Source organism: Crinia signifera, chromosome 19 (genome assembly GCF_055691185.1).
Source record: "Crinia signifera chromosome 19, ASM5569118v1, whole genome shotgun sequence".
Lineage (NCBI taxonomy): Eukaryota > Metazoa > Chordata > Amphibia > Anura > Myobatrachidae > Crinia > Crinia signifera.
In genome coordinates, this window is record NC_139226.1 from 127,091,481 (window position 1) to 127,115,242 (window position 23,762).

The following is a 23,762-nucleotide window of genomic DNA, read 5'->3' on the forward strand; positions in this document are numbered from 1 at the left end:
ATTTTTAAAATGTGACAGTTGCTGATACACAGTGCACTGTCTAGGGTGACTTGTAAAACCTAAACTGTTAAGGGTTCTTTAGGACCGAGGTTCGGAACCACTGATCTAAGGGATGCAAGGTGTACCTGGAGTATGGCTGCACAGCAGGGTGTCATTCTGTAGGTGCCATCATACAGATGCAACATGGAAACACCCAGGGTCCTGAGTAACAGCATTGCACACCTACCCCTAGTTACAGCTCTGTGTACCACTTTTTTAAGGGACAAACATGGTAGAATTTCTTTATTTTTTTTAAGAAACCTACCTCAGTATGTTACAACTAATGGTGCACTTGTCACATTTCCAATGTGTTATATTAGGTGTGCTTTTTCTTGGCGCAGTATAACATCAAGCTTGATGCAAAGAAGCCCCTTGCGGGCTCGGTGACTCGCCACAGGTTCTGTTTTCCCTCTATGGGGGTCGTGGAATCCAACAAGGGAGAATAGCCCGTCAGTCGGGATCCACCCTGTCAGAGCACCAGCAGTCTGTATTCCAATGTCGATACTGACTGTCGGGATCCCAATTATTGGGCAGTCATATACTATTTCCCTACTTGATATCTTCATCTAAATGTGCCCCATATCACTAGTGATAGGTGTTTTCTGCAAGCGTGCAATGCTAATATATTATGACTTCATGGACTAAAGCAAGAGTTCGTAGCCTTTTTATGAGTATACATTGGCTTATTTTATTTAATGATAATGTATTTTATTTTAATTATTTCTATTTTGAAAGTATAGAATTAATTAAAATATAATCAATATTAAAATGGGATTATATTTCGTATACTAGTTGGCTTCCTATAATAGAATTGCAATAATACTTGCACGTTACTGTTACTAGCTTGTCTAGATAACACATCTAGAACCCACACTGCGCTTGCAAAGCCTATATATTGATTAAATATACAGTTACAGCTCGTATTCCTATTGATTTGCACTGCGCTGGATCCAGGATGTGTGCCCAGCTCTCCAGCATCTGGTTTCAGCACACATGTGTGATCGGCACACTTCAAAAAGAGCAGCACACTGCCGTGTCTGTGTTCTCATCGGGAATTAGTTTGATTACAGAGATGGGAAGCTCTTTCCCACGTTCTCCCACCTCATTTTAAAGCTTGTCCCTATTGTATAACACACTCTCCACCTGCTCCACTGGGAGCAGGGTATTATCCTCAGGCAATTCAGAGTCAATTTACCATGCTGTAATGGATGCCTCATCTATTGTCCCATTGAATGCCTGTATTAGCTATACGAGTGTGGGAAAGTCTGACAAGTGTGGGACTCATGCATTTGTATGCTGGCTGAGGGGTATAAATAGCAGATATCTGACTGCACCTCTCAGATCACTCCTAGCTCAGCACCGGAGCCTTGCCAGCCTCTTACGCACTTTGAATCATGGCACCTACCAATATGTCTATGGATAACCACTCACCAAAGGAAAAAAACAAAGTAAGTTGTTTATCTGGTTTGGACTTCACCTAACCTTGTGTTCTAGTTCTTTCACGACGACTGGTATGTTTGATTTAGGCGTTGATCGACTAACGTGTTTTCTTGCTCATTTTTTCTTAGCTGAGAAAACCGCTTGTGGAAAAGATGCGCAGAGACAGGATCAACAACAGTATTGAGCAGCTAAAGGTTCTACTGGAAAAACAGTTTCAAAAACAGCAGCCTAATGTCAAGCTGGAGAAAGCAGACATCTTGGAGATGGCCGTAAACTACTTGCAACAGCAAAAAAGTAAGTTCCATCCCGTTCTTGCTTTGCATCATAAAGGCATAAGCCGGTGATGTTGTTCTGAAGTTAAACCTCGGTGCAAGTGTCTTATATTCTTAATTTTTTTCCCCTCCAGCTCAACACCAGACCGTCAGTGTGGAGAGTATACAGCAAGATTTCAACCAAGGCTTTTCCTGGTGTGTTCGAGAAGCCTTCCAGTTCCTGTGTCATTATCCAGAAACCGGAGATGTCCATAAGAAATTGCTCAGCCATCTGAAAGTTCCTCAGAAAGTTTCAGCTCTTCCTTATCTTGCAAGCCCCACTGGATCAAAACAAGTTTCACCAGCAAGCTGTCCAGCTAAGATATGGAGACCTTGGTGAGGTCACATCATAAACCAGAGGACTTTATAACTAAAGAGGAAAAGATATGGCTTGATATAAGTCACGTACGCCTCTGCCAGTAAGGAACTGTGTTCTACAGCTTTTGACGAGTATGCTTGGATATAACAAAAACTCTCAACAACAATAATAGACTACTCTGAAAAGCAGTGTGTTTATCCCAAGGGATTAATGTTTTTTTTAAAAGCCTTCTATGAAGAGAGTTATATTGATATAACTTTTGAAAAAGTTTATTTTAGTGTTAACTTTTAAAGTTTTGCTGAATGTTTATCATTTATGATATCTTATTTTTTTTTTTTTTGCTATGCTATAGAAAATCTATAACATTTATAGAGAAGGTGTATTTAATGGCGGACTATAAATTGCCAAGCAATTTACCAGGAATTATGATATAATGAACAGTAGAAACTCTGCTGAAGGGTTTACTAATGTTCCTCCATGTGAAACGAGTAACTTCTAAGAAGATAATTTGCAGACGGAAGAATATAGTGAATGATTTTACATTTTGATGTGTTTCTTCTGTGAAGTTGACTTTAGGGAAATGTTTTACCTATAACATTTATAGAATCGTGTCCTTAATTACTTTAAGTATTCTTAATAGGACAAGCTGAACTGTAGTTGAATTTCCTTTACATTTAAAGAGATTTCAATGTATTTGTTTAACAAATGCTTTTTAATGTACATTAATCAGTGTATACAGTAATCAAAATTTCAGCCTAAAATAATGCTGTAATTATATTTAATATTAAGGACTTTCTTTTTGGAGAGTAAAAGGGAGTAGAATTAAATTCTAACCTATGTATAAGCATCCTAAACTTTGCCTATTCTGGCGTGTTGTTTAACATAGGTTACCTCCTTAATATCTTAATACAAGTAACTTTTACAAAGTTTGCAAATATCTCCATTACAGTATATTCTATACATTACTGAAGGTGATCATTTGTAAAATAATTATGTTTTATAAACAGAATGTTAAGATGTCTCGGCTACATTCTTAAAATAATGTCTTTTACAAAGACGCTTGTTTCAAGCAGTGATGGTGTGTTTTTCATAATTTCTAAAGACTATCTAAGATAGTTTCAACAATTTAGAAAGAAAAAGGCATTGTACAGAATATTTTTGTATGTAACTGCATTGTATTTATCATCCTCTGGGGATGTTGTGTAAGTGTTTACTACACAGAAACTGTGATTCAAATGCTCAAAGAAGGAATATTGCACACAATTCTAAATAAAATATTCCTTTTAACTGTATTCTACTTGTGTTCTGAAATGTCTCCTTATATTATAAAGGCAACATACACATACATGGGGCATGGGAATAGATACAAGGTGCTACAGAAGGCCAACCATTTAGAAAAGAGGGTATCAAAGGGTTATGTTGCCCATTGCAACTGATCATATTCTGGGCCAGATGCACTAAGCTTCAAGAGTGATAAAATGGAGAGTGATAAACAGCCAGTCAATCAGCTCCTGCCTGTCATGTCACAGGCTGTGTTTTAAAAATGTCAGGTAGATGATTGGTTGGTTGTTTATCACTCTCCATGTTTTCACTTTTGAAACTTAGTGCATCTGGCCCTGTATCTGTCTGTCTGTAATTTTCTAGGTTGCAATAGAGAATTGATAGACCTGAGCTGCAATCTTCATTTTAAGAAGCTTTAGTAAATTTACACCTAGCCCTATATACATAACATCTATATAATATTACACTTTATGGGAGATGTATCAAGCCTTAGGGCCAGATTCTCTAAGCTTCAAAAGTGATAAAATGGGGAGTGATAAACAGCCAGCCAATCAGCTCCTGTCTGACATTTTTCAAACACAGTTTGTGACATGGCAGGAAGGAGCTGATTGGCTGGCTGTTTATCACTCTCCATTTTATCACTTCAGAAGCTTAGAGAATCTGGCCCTATGTGAGTGAAAATGTGGAGGTTATCCAAAGAAGCTTCGAACTGGCATTTCAAAGACAGTGCTGTATAAATTACAGTTAGAAGCTGATTGGGTAATTTGGGCAACTTCTCTGTTTTATTGTGCAAATTATAAAGCTACCACCAACCAGAGAGGTAATTCCAACATGGCACTGGGTTTCCATGCTCACCAACAAATAGATGGAAGTGCTTAGCATATTTAATACAGTGTGTGTCCCAGGTCATAGAGTTGTCCATCAATCTGAGCCAGACTGCCCCAGATGGGGTGGGATTCTATTTGCAGTGGTGGTGTGAGTAATAAATGTTATAATGGTAAGGGGGCACTGTCATCTGTCACACACTGCCGGCAGAAGTGCAGCGCTGTGGAGTCTGTGCACAGACTTCACTCCGCCATACCTCCCAACTTCTGTCCGTATGAAATAGGGACGGGCGGGGCGTATGCAAATTAGGGCGCGGCTTATGCTAATTAGCCACAACCTCATTTTCATACGAGAATAGACGCTGTGCGCATGCGCACAGCGTCTATTCTACTAGATTGGGGGTCTCCCAACTGTCACCCCCCGCAGCGGGACAATGCCTGCCGCGGGTGGGACAGCGGGACAGGACCCGAAAATCGGGACTGTCCCTCTAAAATCGTGACAGTTGGGAGGTATGCTCCGCAGACCTCTGTAAAAATGGCATGGCGGACATTTTTCTGTTGATTTCCTCAGTGCTGCTGCCACCAACGCTGGAGGGTGAAGTTTTTACAAAAATGATTGCAGAATGTGCAGGGTGTGTCCTCCTGCATACTGTATCCATTATAAATACGCCACTGTATGTGTGTATGTATATATATATATATATATATATATATATATATATATATACACACACTGTATATAAATAGGGGTTAAAGTGGGGGAAGACAGGGTGGAACTCACCTCTAATGGTGAGGTAGAAGTAGCCCAACCTCCACTTTGTCCCTGTACAGTAGAATTATATTTTGAGGGGGCCTTGACAAATATATATATATATATATATATATATTTAAAGGGTTGGTCACAGCACTGACTTTTACACTTGTGGGGTTATCCTGATTCACTCGTAAAGGCACAACCACTCTCACTGCAGGTGGGTGTGATGTAACATGGAATAGCAAAACGATGTTTTGCTTTTTTTTTAAAGTGCCGGGAGACGGAGCATAGCTCCGCCCAGACAAGCCACGCCCCCATTTTGATTGTCCCACAGGCCAATCAAACACAATGGATGACCATCCTTATGTAAAAATATCGACGGTCATCCATTGCATAGTTAAGCACTATCGATGGCCATTTGCAGAATTGGCATCGATGGCAACGATGGCCATCCCTAGTGGCAACCTAAGGCCAGTCGACATTCAGTGGTCGACCTTAATAGTGTCAACCTTACTACCATATACCCCAAAAGGGGGAAATAGTTTTGGTACTTGTGTAGTTTCACGGTGGCACTGGGATCGCATCGCATCCGATTTGCGTGCGATGGTACTTATGTAGTTTCACGGCACCCCTGCACGCAGATCGCATTGCACGCGATTTGATCGATGCGATTTAGCACCCCCCGACTATAACTTAGGACACCCCCACTATCCACGTCACCCCGAAGCGCAGCAAGCCCCATGAGGGGCGGTGGTACACATCCTCCCGACCTGTTCATACCCCCACTATCCACGTTGGCGTGGAGTTGACTTTATAAAGCGTGGCGAGCGCAGTGAGCCCCGCGAGGTAACGCGGAAAACAAGCCCGAAGCATGGCGAGCCCCGCAAGGGGACGCAGATTACTTGACGTGTATTTCGCGTGCGCCCACCACACTTCGGGCTCGGTGGCTCGCCACACTTTATAAAATCAACTCCACGTCGACGTGGATAGTGGAGGTATGAACAGGTCGGGAGAATGCGTACCGCGTCCCCTCGCCACTGCGTCACTCTTGGGGGTGACATGGATAGTGGGGGTATGAACAGGTCGGGAGAACGCGTACCGCGTCCCCTCGCCACTGCGTCACTCTTGGCGCTTGCCACGCTTGGGGGTGATGTGGACAGTGGGGGTGTGCTAAATCGCAAGCAATTTGTGTGCAATGCGATCTGCAGGCAGAGGCGCCGTGAAACTACACAAGTACCATCGCATTGTACGCAAATCGCATGCAATCCCAGTGCCACCGTGAAACTACACAAGGGGTGTGGATCGTTTTATTGACCACACTTAGGTCGACAGGTGAGTAGGTTTACAGATGAAGGTCGACAGATAGCAAGGTCGACATGGGAGAAGGTCGACATGGGTTTAGGTCAACATGTTTTTTTTTACTGTTTTTTGACCCAAATGTCGGCATTTTTTCAACGGCAGCCCCTTGCTATGCTTCGGGCACACTATTTTATTCTCACACCATGCCCTAGTGGATGGTAGGGCATGAAATACCGCCTGTCGGCACATGTCGGCTCAAAAAAAAAGTTAAAAAAAAACCATGTCGACCTATCGCTAGGTCGACCTAGCCACCTGCCGACCTTCACCTATGTCGACCTAGACACCTGTCGATCCAACAGTGTCGACCTAAGTGTGGTCGACAATACGACTGTATCCCCTACACAAGTACCATAGTTTCTAATCATGAAGGCATCGATCTATACTTATGTACTTTGTTTTCATGTTCCCTCGCACAGCCTGTGTACAACAATAATAATAATTCCGATGAGCTGACACGTGGGTAAGCATCACACAGGAGCAGCATATGCGACCCCCGGGCTAATTATCCGGTTACCCATAGTGACCATTATATAGTTCCTCCTTCTTCCAGTGTTGTATGCCCGGGGTGCCCATTCAGCGGCACACAGCTCACGGTCACGGTTAGCGCCGGCCCCGTCCCGCCACATTACACTTGACTTTGCTCCACCTCATTATCATAATATATGCAGAGCGTAGTCAAATGTATGCGCGCAGCTTAGCGGGACGCGATCCAACATGGCGGCGAGCGGAGGGAAAGGCAAGAGTGGGGCCAGCATGGATAAAAGCATCACCCTTCCCCCCGACGAGATATTCCGCAATTTGGAAAACGCCAAGCGATTCGCCATAGACATAGGTAAGTGCGGCAGTGTGAAGCGGTGAGTGTCGATCAATCGCGGTGTCCTAGGGACCATCAAATGCCATAAGCCAGGCAGTCACAGCAAGTTAGCCGTAGAGCTGCACACTATATTGCCTTCCGCCGCCCTGCATGCTGGGAAGTGTAGTCATTCGCTCGTCACACTTTGCACAGACATCAGACGCCGGTAAAGAAACTGACAACTACATGTCACAGAAACCATCGCGACCGCGGAGATTTCTGGGAGGTGTAGTTGAAATTGACGAGAGTTCGAATATGAAGTGAATCGTTTGACGTTCAGGTGGGACTTCAACTCCCATGATGCCGCGGGACGTGAAGTAGAAAGTAAACAACCTGCTGTAACAGTTTCCACAGATCTCAATTTGTGCTATGTACAATACATTAGTGACTGTGTATTGCCGAGCATACTGAGGTTCATGCTGAGAGTATGTCTGTGGCCTTTATTCAACCTTAGCATCAGGTCACCTGTGCATGCTATAGACTAGTAATAGAAAAGCTAACCATTTTATTTATATTATCCGTTGTATAGCTGATTGACCTTTTGATATTAAAGGTAATCATTGCTGTCTGGGACATGCATAAACCATGTACCTTGTTCATTCTATTCTGAGAATTATTATCCTAAACTGGTTACAACCTTAAAAACCTACATTCACCTATTTACATGACAAAATGCATTTGCAAAGATTAGTGCGCTAGACATCAACGTTAATGCCTTGTGCACCAGGGCCTACAGTATATCATTTCACCTTGTAAATCCATTATACAGCAGGATCAGAGGACCTATAATCTAATAGGGCAGTGTTAGTAGCATGTAGCCGCAGCTAATCTCTAATCTAATGCTCTTTATTTGGGATAGGTTGATAATATATACGAGGTGATTACTAAAGTGTGTTTGCCATAGTCTATTTTGATATATATATATATATATATATATATATATATATATATACTGGTTATAGATTATCTTGATGTTTTAGAAGTGTAAAATTATATATTGCTTTTCTATAATCCCTTTTTTTTCTCCCGTTGGCTGTAATACAACTGTACTAGCTTGTGTCAGCAAAGACTGGAACATACCAGAGTCCTCCGTCTGGCAGGGATGTTTTATTCCCTTTTTTTTTTTTTGTAGGTTAAAAGGAACATTGTTTAGTGCAGAAAGGGCTCCGCTGCAGTCATGTAGGTTAGAGGGGACTAGATGAGTACATTTTCCCAGCTCCTCCTAAGTAGCGATTATTTTTCCTTTTCTATGTGCTATTTGTTATGGTTTGTATTTATTTTCAAGTTGTAAAGGAATCCTTGTAAACAAACTGATTTTCTATTTAGTAGGAAAGCAGGGTACTTGAGCTGAAATGGTTGGTGGTCTTAATTATTGAGCAAACAGATAACTTTTTTTTTAATGGCTGTCCCAAACCTAAATTGTGGAGATCCAATCCCCTGGCAGTATATCGGGTGATTGGCTATTTAGCTATTGTTTATGTTTTATTGCTTCTTTTTGTCAATATTACTTTTTATATTTATTATTCTTTCTTTGTATACATTAAACAAACCTATGCAGTGTTCCCTGCAGAAGGAGTGTAGGGCAAGGTGCACTCTCTAAAAGGGGGAATGCCCAGCACTTATGGTGGTGCTGGACTTCTCACAACCTCTCCCCTCAATATGCAGGGCATCTATTCAACTGTGGCAATTGGAAATGAGATGGCATTGATTGGGTATGCTGTTTTAGCATGGCGATGCAATTAGGACAGGGTGCACTTTTGCAACTTTAAACTCGGGCAGGGTGCAGCACCCTACTAATCGAAACTAATGTGAACACTAGTATGTATAAAACAAGCCTGTAAAATTAGGCCAGTTGCACACATAAGCATGCCATGGCTAAAAGTTTTGAGAATGACACAAGCAAGTTTGCTGACTCCGTTTTATGATGGCAGTTTACACGTACTCCATAATGTCATGATGAGTGATCAGACTAATTACAAAGTCCCTCTTTGCTATGATAGTTCACTTGATCCCCCCCAAAAAAATGTCCACTGCATTTCACCCCTGCCACAAAAGGACCAGCTGATATCATGTCAGCGATTCTCTCGTGAATGCAGGTCAGTATTGACAAGCTCGAGGCTGGAGATCACTGTCATTCTAATGGAGTTAGAATAACAGACTGGAAACTTTAAAAGGAGTGTGGTGCTTAAAATCATCGTTCTTTCCTCTGTAAACCATGGTTTCCGGCAAGTAAACACTTACTGTCATAACCATCATCACTTTGCACAAAAAGGGCTTCACAGGCAAGGATACAGCTGCTGTAAGATTGCACACGCAATCAATCTTTTTAGAATATTCAAGAACTACAAGGAGAGGTTCAGTAGTTGTAAAGAAGACTTTTGGGTGCCCAAAAACTGGAACCTAAAGTTAATTCACTGTGTGATTGGGACACGACCAGTGCAGAACTTGCTCAGGAATGGCAGCTGGGCGATGCGTATGTTTTTTTGGGGGTGGGGGCAGGTTTGGGGGTTTGTTTATTATTTACTCGGTACTTATGTAGTATCTGGGCTGCCGATTTTTTGATTGTATGCCTTAAGTTAAGGCATACAATCAGATGCGATGCGATATCGCATCGCATCGCATGCGACCATCGGATGCGATGACCCGATTTTTCCATAGGAATCAATGTTAAAATGGACTGAGTCCATTTTAACATGGAATTCAATGGGAAAAAGGGGTCCTTTTCATACCCCTACTATCCAAGTGGGCATGGAGTTGGATATAAACCTGTGGCGAGTGTAGCGAGCCACCGAGCCCGAAGCGTGGCGAGCGAAGCGAGGGGACGGTATTCTGTGTCCCCTCGCGGGGCTCGCTACGCTCGCCACACTTCGGGCTCGGTGGCTCGCTACACTCGCCACAGGTTTATATCCAACTCCATGCCCACTTGGATAGTAGGGGTATGAAAAGGACCCCTTTTTCCCATTGAATTCCATGTTAAAATGGACTCAGTCCATTTTAACATGGATTCCTATGGAAAAATCGGGTCATCGCATCGCATCCGATGGTCGCATGCGATGCGATGTACCCGATTTAGAAATCGGCAGCCCAGATACTACATAAGTACCATTTACTCTTTTTTGGTACAGTACTATAGAAATGACATCCAATGATTTGGTTTGTGTTATCGCAGCATTAAATGTACTACCTTACTTATCTTACTACAGGCATGCGGCTTGTGTTGTCAATTAATGTTATGTCCACCCTTCCTCCACCAGGTGGGTCTCTCACAAAGTTGGCTTATTATTCTACTGTTCAGCATAAAGTGGCCAAAGTCAGGTCATTCGATCACACAGGAAAGGTAAGTATATTGGATGATATACTCTTACTATATATTATAACAATGTCAATGGCTCTATTTAACAATGATACTCTTTACCAGCAGCATATTTTGTTTATGCCATTATCTCTTATATATTTAGCCAGATCTGTCACTCAACCCCTGTGGAGAACGTTCCTGTGTAGAACAGTTTCACTTTCATGTGTCTGACGTTCCACCCCCTTGACATCACCTCCCCCCGCCCAGCCAGGGCTACAGTACACGCCCACCATCCACCATTACTCCACAGCCACCATCCACCATTACTCCTGCACATCCCTACCCTCTGCCAGGACCCCCGCGATCCCCCTCCCGCGATTCGCGGGACCCCCCGCGACCCCCCCCTCCCGCGATTTGCGGGACCCCCCGCGACCCCCCCCCCCGCGATTCGCGGGACCCCCCTGACCCCCCCTCCCGTGATTCGCGGGCCCCCCGCGAACCCCCCCTCCCGCGATTCGCGGGACCCCCGCGACCCCCCTCCCGCGATTCGCGGGACCCCCGCGACCACCCCGGTATCCGGACTATTGTTAGACAGCACTTACATCGACAGCCATTACATCGACACCATTAGTTCGACACCTCAATAGGTCGACATGGTTTTAGGTCGACATACCATTAGGTCGACAGCTCATTAGGTCGACATGTTTTTAGGTCGACACTGCCATTAGGTCGACAGTGTCTATGTCGACAGTCAAAAGGTCGACATGGGTTTTTTCACTGTTTATTGAGCCGACATGTGCCGACAGGCGGTATTTCATGCCCTACTATCCACTAGGGCGTGGTGGGAGAATAAAATAGTGTGCCGAGCGCAGCGAGGCACCGTGCCCGAAGCATAGCGAGCGGCTGCGGTACACTTCAAACTGTGTCCATGTCGACTGTGTCCATTTCGGCCAAAAAACAGTGAAAAAACCCATGTCGACCTTTTGACTGTCGACATAGACTCTGTCGACCTAATGGCAGTGTCGACCTAAAAACATGTCGACCTAATGATCTGTCGACCTAATGAGCTGTCGACATAATGACATGTCGACCTAATGGTATGTCGACCTAAAACCATGTCGACCTATTGAGCTGTCGAACTAATGGTGTCGATGTAATGGCTGTCGATGTAAGTGCTGTCTAATATCTGTCCCAGACCCGACCACCCCCTCCCGCGATTCGCTGGACCTCCGCGACCACCCCCTCCCGCGAAACGCGGGACCCCCGCGACCCTCCCGCAAATCGCGGGACCCCAGCGACCCCTCCCTCCCGCGATTCGCAGGACCCCTGCATCCTCCCCTCCCGCGATTCGCGGGACCCCTGCGACCCCCCCCTCCCAGCATTAAAAGGGCCCCCCGCGACCCCCCCTCCCGCGATTCACGGCACCCCCCCCTACTATGATTTGCGACCCCCCTCCCGCAATTCGCGCCGCCCCATCCCGGGATTCACGGAACCCCCGTAGCGCCCCCCTCCCGCGATTTGCGGGCCCCCTCGACACTTCTCGCGATTTGCGACCGCCCCCTAATTCACACATTCGGGGACCCCACCTCCCGCGATTCATGCCCCCCTCACGCAATTCACGGCACCCCCCACACCCCCCTTCCTGCGATTCGCAACCCCTCACGACCCCCCCTCCCGCGATTCACGAAACCCCCCGTAGCTCCCCCCTCCCGCGATTTGCGGGCCCCCTCGGCACCTCTCGCGATTTGCGACCGCCCCGTAATTCACACATTCGGGGACCCCCCCTCCCGCGATTCATGCCCCCCTCACGCAATTCACGGCACCCCCCATACCCCCTTTCCTGCGATTCGGAACCCCCCACGACCCCCCCTCCCACGATTCATGCCCCCTCCCGCAATTCACGGACCCCCGCACCGCCCCCCTGCGTCCACCCTCCCTTGATTCACGCCCCCCTCATGCAATTCACGGCAACCCCCCACACCCCCCCTCCTGCGATTCGCAGCCCCCCCACGACCCCCGCCTCCTGCGATTCATGACCCCTCCCGTGATTCACGGACCCCCGCACCACCCCCCCTTGACTCACGGCACCCCACGCGCCCCTCCCGCAATTCACGGACCTCCGCAACCCCCCCACCCGCAATTCACTAACCCCGACAACCCCCCTCCCGCAATTTGCGGACCCCCCTTCCCACGATTCAAGCCCCCCCGCGCCCCCACCCACGATTTGCGGACCCCCGCCCCCTCCCGCTAACCGCGGATCCCCACACACCACCCCCCCTCCCGCAATTTGCAGACCCCCCAGACCCCCTTCCGGCAATTCCACCCCCCAGCGGACCACCGCGGCCCCCGCATTTCACGTACCCCCGTGACAATGGGGGATCCTGTACCACCACAAGCAGGTACCGCCCCTAGGTGGGAAATCCGGCCCTGGCTGCCGCACTGCAGGTTTCCCCACTGCCCTCTGCACCAGCGCCACAACTTTTATCAATGTCTTGCCCACATACCACTATTATACAGCCTCCTGCTCTCATGCACGCTCACTCCCTCCCAGTGGGAGGAGACGCTCACCCACTGCCGGGAGCTGCATACTGTCCCCCACCCTCCTCCAGTTCTAGGGATGCCCATCGACCATCAATGATTTTCAAATAATCGATGGTTTATGGCCGATGTTGAATACTTTTGCCATCAATGTGGGAGGACACTGCCCTGCCTCCTGTTCTCCTGCCCCGTAACTTCCGCCAGTGGAGACCCGCTCACCCTGTGTTGCCCACATTCCCCTATCATGCTTTACCGCCCAGCCTCCTGCTCTCAAGCACCCTAACTCCCACCCAGTCGGAGGAGACACTGACTCCTGTATTTCTGTGCTGCCACGCTGGACCCTCACCCACTGGCAGAAGCTGCACAGTGTCCACCACCCTCTTTAGTCCCCCGTATGCCCACACACCCCTATCACTACCCAGCTTCCTGCTCTCCTGAACCGTAACTTCCACCACTGGGTAATCGCTGACGCTGTGTTGCCCACATACCCCTATCATGCCTCATATCCCAGCCTCCTGCTCTCATGCACCCTAACTCCCACCCAGTAGGAGGAGACACTGACTCAGGGCCACCGTCCGGTACTCCTGTGCTGCCACGCTGGACCCTCACCCACTGCCAGAAGCTGCAATACAGGGCATCTTTCATACAATTCTAACCATATTTCTCACAATACAAATGTTCACAAATTAAGGGGCGTAGCCCCTTACGCCGGTGTGAAGAGCGCCCGTAGGGCGCGATGAATCACCTAGTTGTTATTAAACATTACTGACCCCTCCAGCGAGGTCCAGCGATGTCCCCGTTGTTTTGGCTGTTGCTGGCAGCCTATCACTGCTAGCGATGGGTTGTTGTGTCACAGACATGCAGGGTGGCCAGTCTGCATTACCCCTGGTGGGGACATGGCAATGTCTGGAAGGCTTCACTAAAGCCGGTTAGACTGTTGCTGGTGGGCCATGTTGCTCTCCTCATCTATAGATGGAGTAAAAGATACAGGTACAGACAGCAGTAAGCTAAGCTCGCTGCTTCTTGTTAAATACTGAAAACAGGCATAACCCCTTTGGTGACTTATTAAATTCAGCGCTCAGTGAGTTCTTATATCTGTAATAATTTACTCTTGGTAATTACAAATACTCCTAGTATTCCGTATAGCAGGGGTTCCCAATCTTTTCTTGAATCGCAGCATCACAGAGTATCAGAGTTTTTTCACGGAACCCTATTAAGTAGATTGTGTTTATATGTGATCCTTCAGTTCATTAATGTGGTAAAGGGCACTATTTGCTTCTGTGTACATATTTTTTTGGCACCCCAGGGAGCCACGGCACCCAGTTTGGGAACCACTACCATATAGTATTAAAAACAATATGAAAATACACAAATTTTACAGAAGCAGAAAACCCAACTGCCTTGGTTCCTAAGTGCGGATGGCAACAGGCTAAGTTAGCCTTGTGTAGCGAGTGCCAGGACCCTCCAGCCAATAAATATATATATATTCCAAACAAAGATACAGTGGCACTCCAAAGATTTGATGCTAGTGACGTTTAATAGCAGAAAGCAACGTTTCAATGCCTACTTGGGCATTTTCTTGAAGCCTTGAAGAAAATGCCCAAGTAGGCATTGAAACGTTGCTTTCTGCTATTAAATGGGTACTTGTGAGTTCAGAGCCGGCCCTAGCCTAAATGACGCCCTAGGCAAGATTTTGGCTGGTGCCCCCTAGCACCGCCACTAGTCCCGCATCTACCTACCATCATAGCAGACATCATTTTGGTTCTCCTACCAGCAATATTTTAAATAGAAACAGTGCACACATTCGGTGCGCAGCCCAAACAGGGGTGTGTTCTTTCTGGGAAGGGGCATGGCCAACCAATAGTACCCCCAATTCAAATTATGCCACACAGTAGTGCCACTTTATTCACATTATCTTATGCAATGGTGTCCCTTATTCACGTTACATCACACAGTAGCACCACTTTACCTTATGTACATTACTCCTCACATTATTCACATTATACCCTTTGAAAAAAATCCTGAGAAAATATTGTATTTTAAGCACCTCCATGGCCACACTGCAACCCAGCACAAAGCAGTGTGTGCTGGGCAGAGGAGAAGAGCTGCAGCTGCTGCTGTCACTTAAGGGGAGGGAGCCTGGGGCCCCACTGGGCCCTTCCATCAGGCTTTGGCCTGGGTAATTTGTACCCTCTACCCCTTTATTTTGGCACCCCTGATACCACACAGTAATGCCCCTTACACATGACACACATTATTAATGTCCTTATAACCATAATGCCCCTTACACATTATGCCAACCTTTATTAATGCCCTTCATACACATAATGACACACATAATGCCCCCTTACACATATGTAGCACATTATTAATGCCCTTATACACATGACACACATAATGCCTGTTACACATATGTCACACATTATTAATGCATTTATACATGACACACACAATGCCCCTTACACATATGCCGAACACTATTGCTCAACCAACCCATCCACAGACAGCACTCGCACAGCCGCTAACACTGTGACCTCTGCCTCTGCTTGGATACAGATGTTTCCTCATACATCTTCCCTCAATAGGCCATGCAGCTCCTGGCCAGTTCTGCTAACGTTGGGAGCCTTTTTTTTGCTGAAAATTCGTCTTATTTGCATTGTTATGACCAGCATACACAAGGAGTTTCCGATGATTAAAATGATATGTGGCATAAATATATTCTGTGTGCGACTGTGGTTTTACCTGCATACAGAATGCTATGTTACAGTGATTTCCATGAATACACTATTTCATATGCAGATACAGTCTCACTCACACACAGAATATAGGCATGCTGCATATCATTTTAATCAGCAGAAGCTGCTGATGCCCCAAGGCATTCCAAATGCCCTAGGCAATTGCCTAGTTTCCCTATGCCTAAGGCCGGCTCTGTGTGAGTTATCCGGGCTGCCGATTTCTAAATCGGGTCGGATCGGGCACATCGCATCGCATGCGACCATCGGATGCGATGCGATGCGATGACCCGATTTTTCCATAGGAATCAATGTTAAAATGGACTGAGTCCATTTTAACATGGAATTCAATGGGAAAAAGGGGTCCTTTTCATACCCCTACTATCCAAGTGGGCATGGAGTTGGATATAAACCTGTGGCGAGCGTAGTGAGCCACCGAGCCCGAAGCGTGGCGAGCGTAGCGAGCCCCGCGAGGGGACACAGAATACCGTCCCCTCGCGGGGCTCGCTTCGCTCGCCACGCTTCGGGCTCGGTGGCTCGCTACGCTCGCCACAGGTTTATATCTAACTCCATGCCCACTTGGATAGTAGGGGTATGAAAAGGACCCCTTTTTCCCATTGAATTCCATGTTAAAATGGACTCAGTCAATTTTAACATTGATTCCTATGGAAAAATCGGGTCATCGCATCCGATGGTCGCATGCGATGCGATGCGATATCGCATCGCATCGCATCTGATTGTATGCCTTAACTTAAGGCATACAATCAAAAAATCGGCAGCCCGGATAACTCACAAGTACCATTAAATGTCACTAGCATCAAATCTTTGGAGTACCACTGTATCTTTGTTTGGACTGTCTGTACCCACTTGGAGGCACCCAAGTACTTTAACGTTTTGGAGGATTGTGCCGGACATCATCTGTTCTGTATATATATATATATATATATATATTTTGATATTGGCTGGAGGGTCCTGGCACTCGCTACACAAGGCTAACTTAGCCTGTTGCCATCCGCACTTAGGAACCAAGGCAGTCCCGCAATATTCCAGCGGCACTCAGGAATCAAATGAACAAGAAGCACAGCCTCACACGGGTATTAGCCGACGTTTCAATAAGGTTTACTTATTTTCATCATGCCCTGATGAAAATAAGTAAACCTTATTGATACGTCGGCTAATACCCGTGTGAGGCTGTGCTTCTTGTTCATTTGATTCCTGAGTGCCGCCGGAATATTGCGATATATATATATATATATATATATATATATGTATCCCTTATCCGAATTATTCCGAAAACCATACATTCCAGAAAACTCACTGGGGACATTTGTAACAGCATCACTGGGGACATGATATGTAACTGGCACTATATATGTGCAAGAAAATGATTGCTTGGCATTCAAATTCAATATCTGAGATAGTACACAAATTTTGTTTCATGTTTTGAAACCTTGTTTTCTGAACAAATAAAATATATTTGTGTGTATTTTATGTGGTAATAAAATATATTTGTGTGTATTTTATGTGTTTATACAGCATACATGAAAGATACTTCAAAATACATAATTGAAATATTAAAATATTCCGAAATACGGAATAATCCGTTATCCAAAATTCTCCTGGTCCCGAGCATTTTGGATACGGGATACTCAACCTGTATATGTATATATATGTATATATATGTATATATATGTATATATATGTATATATATGTATATATATATATATATATATATATATATATATATATATATATATATATATATATATATATATATATATATATATATATATATATATATATATATATATATATATAATTATATATATATATAATTATATATATATATATATATATAATTATATATATATATAATTATATATATATATATAATTATATATATATATTATTATATATATATTATATTTTTTTTTATGCTCTTATAGGGCATCCCATCTAATAGGACTGTGGCCCAGATGAGAAGAGTTAAGAAAACCAATCCGTGTTTTATTTCTATGTGGATATATATTTATGTACAATAATTTTTTTTTTTTTAGGATGCTGACCAAGAATTAATATATGAAATATCCGAACAAGAAGAGATCACAGCCCGTCTACATTTCATTAAATTCGAAAACACCTATATAGAAACCTGTCTAGACTTTATAAAAGATCATCTAGTGAACACAGAGACCAAGGTCATCAAAGCGACTGGTGGGGGAGCTTACAAATTCAAAGACCTCCTGGAAAAGAAGTTGGGATTAAAGTGAGTTCAGTTGGGGAGTAACAAACCTTACTATGTAGCCTGCATTATTCCATGGAGCTCTGCCATGCCTAAAGCCTCCCGTTTTACCATCAATATAAACGTATTTTATATTTAGTATATAATATATTAGTATACTTATTTTATATTTTATTTCATTGTTTCTGGCACTCCGATCTTATAAAAAGGTTTCCAGGTTGTTGTAGTCTTCCTCAGTATTTTGAAGATCTAGATTCCGCAACTTTAACTTGAAGTATATTTAAGCACTAGGTGATTCATCGCGCCCTACGGGCGCTCTTCACACCGGCGTAAGGGGCTACGCCCCTTAATTTGTGAACATTTGTATTGTGAGAAATATGGTTAGAATTGTATGAAAGATGCCCTGTATTGCAGCTTCTGGCAGTGGGTGAGGGTCCAGCGTGGCAGCACAGGAGTACCGGACGGTGGCCCTGAGTCAGTGTCTCCTCCTACTGGGTGGGAGTTAGGGTGCATGAGAGCAGGAGGCTGGGATATGAGGCATGATAGGGGTATGTGGGCAACACAGCGTCAGCGATTACCCAGTGGTGGAAGTTACGGTTCAGGAGAGCAGGAAGCTGGGTAGTGATAGGGGTGTGTGGGCATACGGGGGACTAAAGAGGGTGGTGGACACTGTGCAGCTTCTGCCAGTGGGTGAGGGTCCAGCGTGGCAGCACAGAAATACAGGAGTCAGTGTCTCCTCCGACTGGGTGGGAGTTAGGGTGCTTGAGAGCAGGAGGCTGGGCGGTAAAGCATGATAGGGGAATGTGGGCAACACAGGGTGAGCGGGTCTCCACTGGCGGAAGTTACGGGGCAGGAGAACAGGAGGCAGGGCAGTGTCCTCCCACATTGATGGCAAAAGTATTCAACATCGGCCATAAACCATCGATTATTTGAAAATCATTGATGGTCGATGGGCATCCCTAGAACTGGAGGAGGGTGGGGGACAGTATGCAGCTCCCGGCAGTGGGTGAGCGTCTCCTCCCACTGGGAGGGAGTGAGCGTGCATGAGAGCAGGAGGCTGTATAATAGTGGAATGTGGGCAAGACATTGATAAAAGTTGTGGCGCTGGTGCAGAGGGCAGTGGGGAAACCTGCAGTGCGGCAGCCAGGGCCGGATTTCCCACCTAGGGGCGGTACCTGCTTGTGGTGGTACAGGATCCCCCATTGTCACGGGGGTACGTGAGATGCGGGGGCCGCGGTGGTCCGCTGGGGGGTGGAATTGCCGGAAGGGGGTCTGGGGGGTCTGCAAATTGCGGGAGGGGGGGTGGTGTGTGGGGATCCGCGGTTAGCGGGAGGGGGCGGGGGTCCGCAAATCGTGGGTGGGGGCGCGGGGGGGCTTGAATCGTGGGAAGGGGGGTCCGCAAATTGCGGGAGGGGGGTTGTCGGGGTTAGTGAATTGCGGGTGGGGGGGTTGCGGAGGTCCGTGAATTGCGGGAGGGGCGCGTGGGGTGCCGTGAGTCAAGGGGGGGTGGTGCGGGGGTCCGTGAATCACGGGAGGGGTCATGAATCGCAGGAGGCGGGGGTCGTGGGGGGGCTGCGAATCGCAGGAGGGGGGGTGTGGGGGGTTGCCGTGAATTGCATGAGGGGGGCGTGAATCAAGGGAGGGTGGACGCAGGGGGGCGGTGCGGGGGTCCGTGAATTGCGGGAGGGGGCATGAATCGTGGGAGGGGGGGTCGTGGGGGGTTCCGAATCGCAGGAAAGGGGGTATGGGGGGTGCCGTGAATTGCGGGAGGGGGGGTCCCCGAATGTGTGAATTACGGGGCGGTCGCAAATCGCGAGAGGTGCCGAGGGGGCCCGCAAATCGCGGGAGGGGGGAGCTACGGGGGGTTTCGTGAATCGCGGGAGGGGGGGTCGTGAGGGGTTGCGAATCGCAGGAAGGGGGGTGTGGGGGGTGCCGTGAATTGCGTGAGGGGGGCATGAATCGCGGGAGGTGGGGTCCCCGAATGTGTGAATTAGGGGGCGGTCGCAAATCGCGAGAAGTGCCGAGGGGGCCCGCAAATCGCGGGAGGGGGGCGCTACGGGGGTTCCGTGAATCCCGGGATGGGGCGGCGCGAATTGCGGGAGGGGGGTCGCAAATCATAGTAGGGGGGGTGCCGTGAATCGCGGGAGGGGGGGTCGCGGGGGGCCCTTTTAATGCCGGGAGGGGGGGTCGCAGGGGTCCCGCGAATCGCGGGAGGGGAGGATGCAGGGGTCCTGCGAATCGCGGGAGGGAGGGGTCGCTGGGGTCCCGCGATTTGCGGGAGGGTCGCGGGGGTCCCGCGTTTCGCGGGAGGGGGTGGTCGCGGAGGTCCAGCGAATCGCGGGAGGGGGTGGTCGGGTCTGGGACAGATATTAGACAGCACTTACATCGACAGCCATTACATCGACAGCCATTACATCGACACCATTAGTTCGACAGCTCAATAGGTCGACATGGTTTTAGGTCGACATACCATTAGGTCGACAGCTCATTAGGTCGACAGCTCATTAGGTCGACAGCTCATTAGGTCGACAGATCATTAGGTCGACATGTTTTTAGGTCGACACTGCCATTAGGTCGACAGAGTCTATGTCGACAGTCAAAAGGTCGACATGGGTTTTTTCACTGTTTTTTGGCCGAAATGGACACAGTCGACATGGACACAGTTTGAAGTGTACCGCAGCCGCTCGCTATGCTTCGGGCACGGTGCCTCGCTGCGCTCGGCACACTATTTTATTCTCCCACCACGCCCTAGTGGATAGTAGGGCATGAAATACCGCCTGTCGGCTCAATAAACAGTGAAAAAACCCATGTCGACCTTTTGACTGTCGACATAGACACTGTCGACCTAATGGCAGTGTCGACCTAAAAACATGTCGACCTAATGAGCTGTCGACCTAATGAGCTGTCGACCTAATGGTATGTCGACCTAAAACCATGTCGACCTATTGAGGTGTCGAACTAATGGTGTCGATGTAATGGCTGTCGATGTAAGTGCTGTCTAACAATAGTCCGGATACCGGGGGGGTCGCGGGGGTCCCGCGAATCGCGGGAGGGGGGTCGCGGGGGTCCCGCGAATCGCGGGAGGGGGGGTTCGAGGGGGGGTCAGGGGGGTCCCGCGAATCGCGGGGGGGGGTCGCGGGGGGGTCCCGCAAGTCGCGGGGGGTCCCGCAAATCGCGGGAGGGGGATCGCGGGGGTCCTGGCAGAGGGTAGGGATGTGCAGGAGTAATGGTGGATGGTGGCTGTGGAGTAATGGTGGATGGTGGGCGTGTACTGTAGCCCTGGCTGGGCGGGGGGAGGTGATGTCAAGGGGGTGGAACGTCAGACACATGAAAGTGAAACTGTTCTACACAGGAACGTTCTCCACAGGGGTTGAGTGACAGATCTGGCTAAATATATAAGAGATATTCTTGTTTATGTATGGAACAAATCCATACAGTCAGAGAGTTGAACATATTTTGGGTTTCTGTATTTGTTTAAACTAATGGTGTATAAATTAACGTCGTAGTTGTCTAACTAGGACAGTGACGGCTAACCTTGACCCTCCAGCTGTTGTTGAACTACACATCCCAGCATGCCTTGCATCAGTTTTAGCATGGCCAAATAGTAAAAACTGTAGCAGGGCATGCTGGGATGTGTAGTTTAACAACAGCTGGAGCATCAAGGTTAACCATCACTGAAGTAGGATAAGCATACATATTGGTATATTCATTTTTTATAACAGATAAAATGTATGAGCAAGAGATACAATGGCCCTTATTCAGATCTGTGCGGCCGGAGCCGCACACGGTGCTCCGGCCGCACAAACCAATCCCCGCCCACGATACGGATCGCCACGGCCGTCCGTACACGGACGGCTGGCGATCCGCAAGAAAATGGTGGGGCGTACGCCTCCACCATGGTGGGAGCTGCCCCCTGCATTCGATGGTCGGCGACCATCGAAGGCAGGGCCGCACGCCCCACCAGGTCCCGCAAGCTGAGACCACACGGACAATCGTCCGTGTGATAGCTTGTATGGGGGCTGAGAGCTGACATCCGGCGACGTCAGCTTCCCGCCCCCATCACTGGCGTCATACCCTCATTAGCATGCATACGCCCCGCCCATGAAACGCGGGGCGTATGCATAGGGAAATGAGGGTATGAAGCCCCTCACGCCCCTATACGCCCCCTTTGCGGCGGACGAACTACGTCTGCGGCGAATTGGGCTGCACATGCGCAGATTGACCTCTGCGCATGTGCAGACTGAAAACATCGGCGGTACGGCCGCACGCGGGCCGTACCGCACGATTCAGAATAAGGGCCAATGTGCGGAACTAGAACCAAGCGATGAGATTGTTTAGTCTCTAAATAGGAAAGACCGGGATTATACACACGCAACTTTTTTTTTTCTACTTCCTGGATGTAAAGGACTGCCGTTTATGTTCAGACCTCAACAGGAAGCCAGAGCCCTTTTGAACAAATGCAGCTTTGTTACATAAACAGACTATTCGATATGTATGAGAATGTGGCCTAACCAACAAATTGGAGTCAATATTGTGTGACGCTTGTTAATTAAGTAATTTTTCTGTGTGTAGATGACAAACAGTCCTTGCTACCTTTTAATCTGACTGTAGGATATTTGTTAATCTTCTACTGATGATCATCATATCGGTATATCATTTATTACTATAGGTTTCCATTCTATAGGTCCCTGCAGCCTGTTTCTTTTTGGAAAGCAATTCTGCTGTCTATTGTTTTTTTGACCTGAATCTCTATAAATTCCATAACTAATGCATTTCTTTTTGTTATATTCCAATGTTGCCTTAATTATTAGTATTCCCAATGCTATAGAGCTTGACGGTTTAATTGACATGGCTGGTTTTACTGCTGCACTACAGAACCGTGCATCTCCATACTGGAATTCCAGCGCCATCTTGTTTTATTGTGATTGTTGGAACGTAAACTCTAATTTCTATTTTTTTTTTTAGATCGGTTGTGCTCAGTTATGCAATGTATCTATTGTTTTTTCGGCTTCAAGGCACGCTGCGTTCCACAGGGAAAGTTACATTGACATTTTTTTGGTACCAGTTAATGGTAATTGTTGGTAATTTTCCCTTATTGGGTTAGTTATGTAAAACGGTTCTGGAGACCGTATAATCCACTGCTGTACTTTATTACTCTGTGTTCTAGGCTAGAAGAAAAGTATACTTACATGAGCCAAAAAGCTTCAGCACATATTGCGGGACAGCACTTGATTATAATTGTATAGAATGCATTTGATAGATGTTTATTCAAAGCTAATTGGTTGCCATGGCATACTTCTGAACTGGCACGCTTCCCCATAATATCACAGCTTCAAACATCTCCCCCTTTGTGCCAGATGCAATGCAAATGCGCCATAACATCACAGACGTTCATATAGAGAAAGAATGTATTTTATAAAAAAATAAAATAAAAAAAATAATTTGTTTAATTTACAGAGATTATTTTCAAAAATACCTAGTTGGGATCTCCTCTGTCTACAGAGAATTCTCTTATGCTGCTTTCACACTGCAAAACCCGCATTGACACGGTTTTTGAAACGTTTCTGAATATGATTGGACAATGTGTTGTCATGGTAGCAGAGTGCACATAATACAATACAGTCTGGCTGTTGGTGTCGGGTGCCCGCGGATAATCTGGTGGAAGCTTGCTGCAGGTTCTAGGACATAAAGCAAACTTGGGGTGCCCACAAATGAAATGCCACATAGCATGTATTTATTTATCCTCTGATTTCTGTGTTTTTTTTTCCCCCACT

General features: G+C 46.8%; 2 protein-coding genes across 3 annotated transcripts in view; both read left to right on the forward strand.

Annotated features, from left to right (window-relative positions):
• Nucleotides 1-447: 447 nt before the first annotated feature.
• On the forward strand, nt 448-3,401 carry LOC146042982 (transcription factor HES-5-like). Its single transcript, XM_083163309.1, has 3 exons — nt 448-1,487; nt 1,608-1,773; nt 1,886-3,401. The coding sequence occupies exons 1-3, from the start codon at nt 1,434-1,436 to the stop codon at nt 2,128-2,130; spliced, it is 465 nt and encodes a 154-aa protein (XP_083019435.1). The 5' UTR covers nt 448-1,433; the 3' UTR covers nt 2,131-3,401.
• A 3,522-nt stretch (nt 3,402-6,923) lies between these two features.
• Nucleotides 6,924-23,762, forward strand: part of PANK4 (pantothenate kinase 4 (inactive)) — a 65,952-nt gene continuing 49,113 nt past the window's right edge. Inside the window, exons 1-3 of one of the 2 annotated variants that reach the window (XR_014464082.1) lie at nt 6,924-7,159; nt 10,435-10,517; nt 17,804-18,012. Coding sequence is in view for 1 of the 2 variants with exons in the window: in XM_083163320.1 (XP_083019446.1) it covers nt 7,042-7,159; nt 10,435-10,517; nt 17,804-18,012 (410 nt within the window). In the remaining variant the exon portion in view is untranslated. The remainder of the gene's footprint in view (nt 7,160-10,434; nt 10,518-17,803; nt 18,013-23,762) is intronic. The other variant, XM_083163320.1, reaches the window with a different exon arrangement.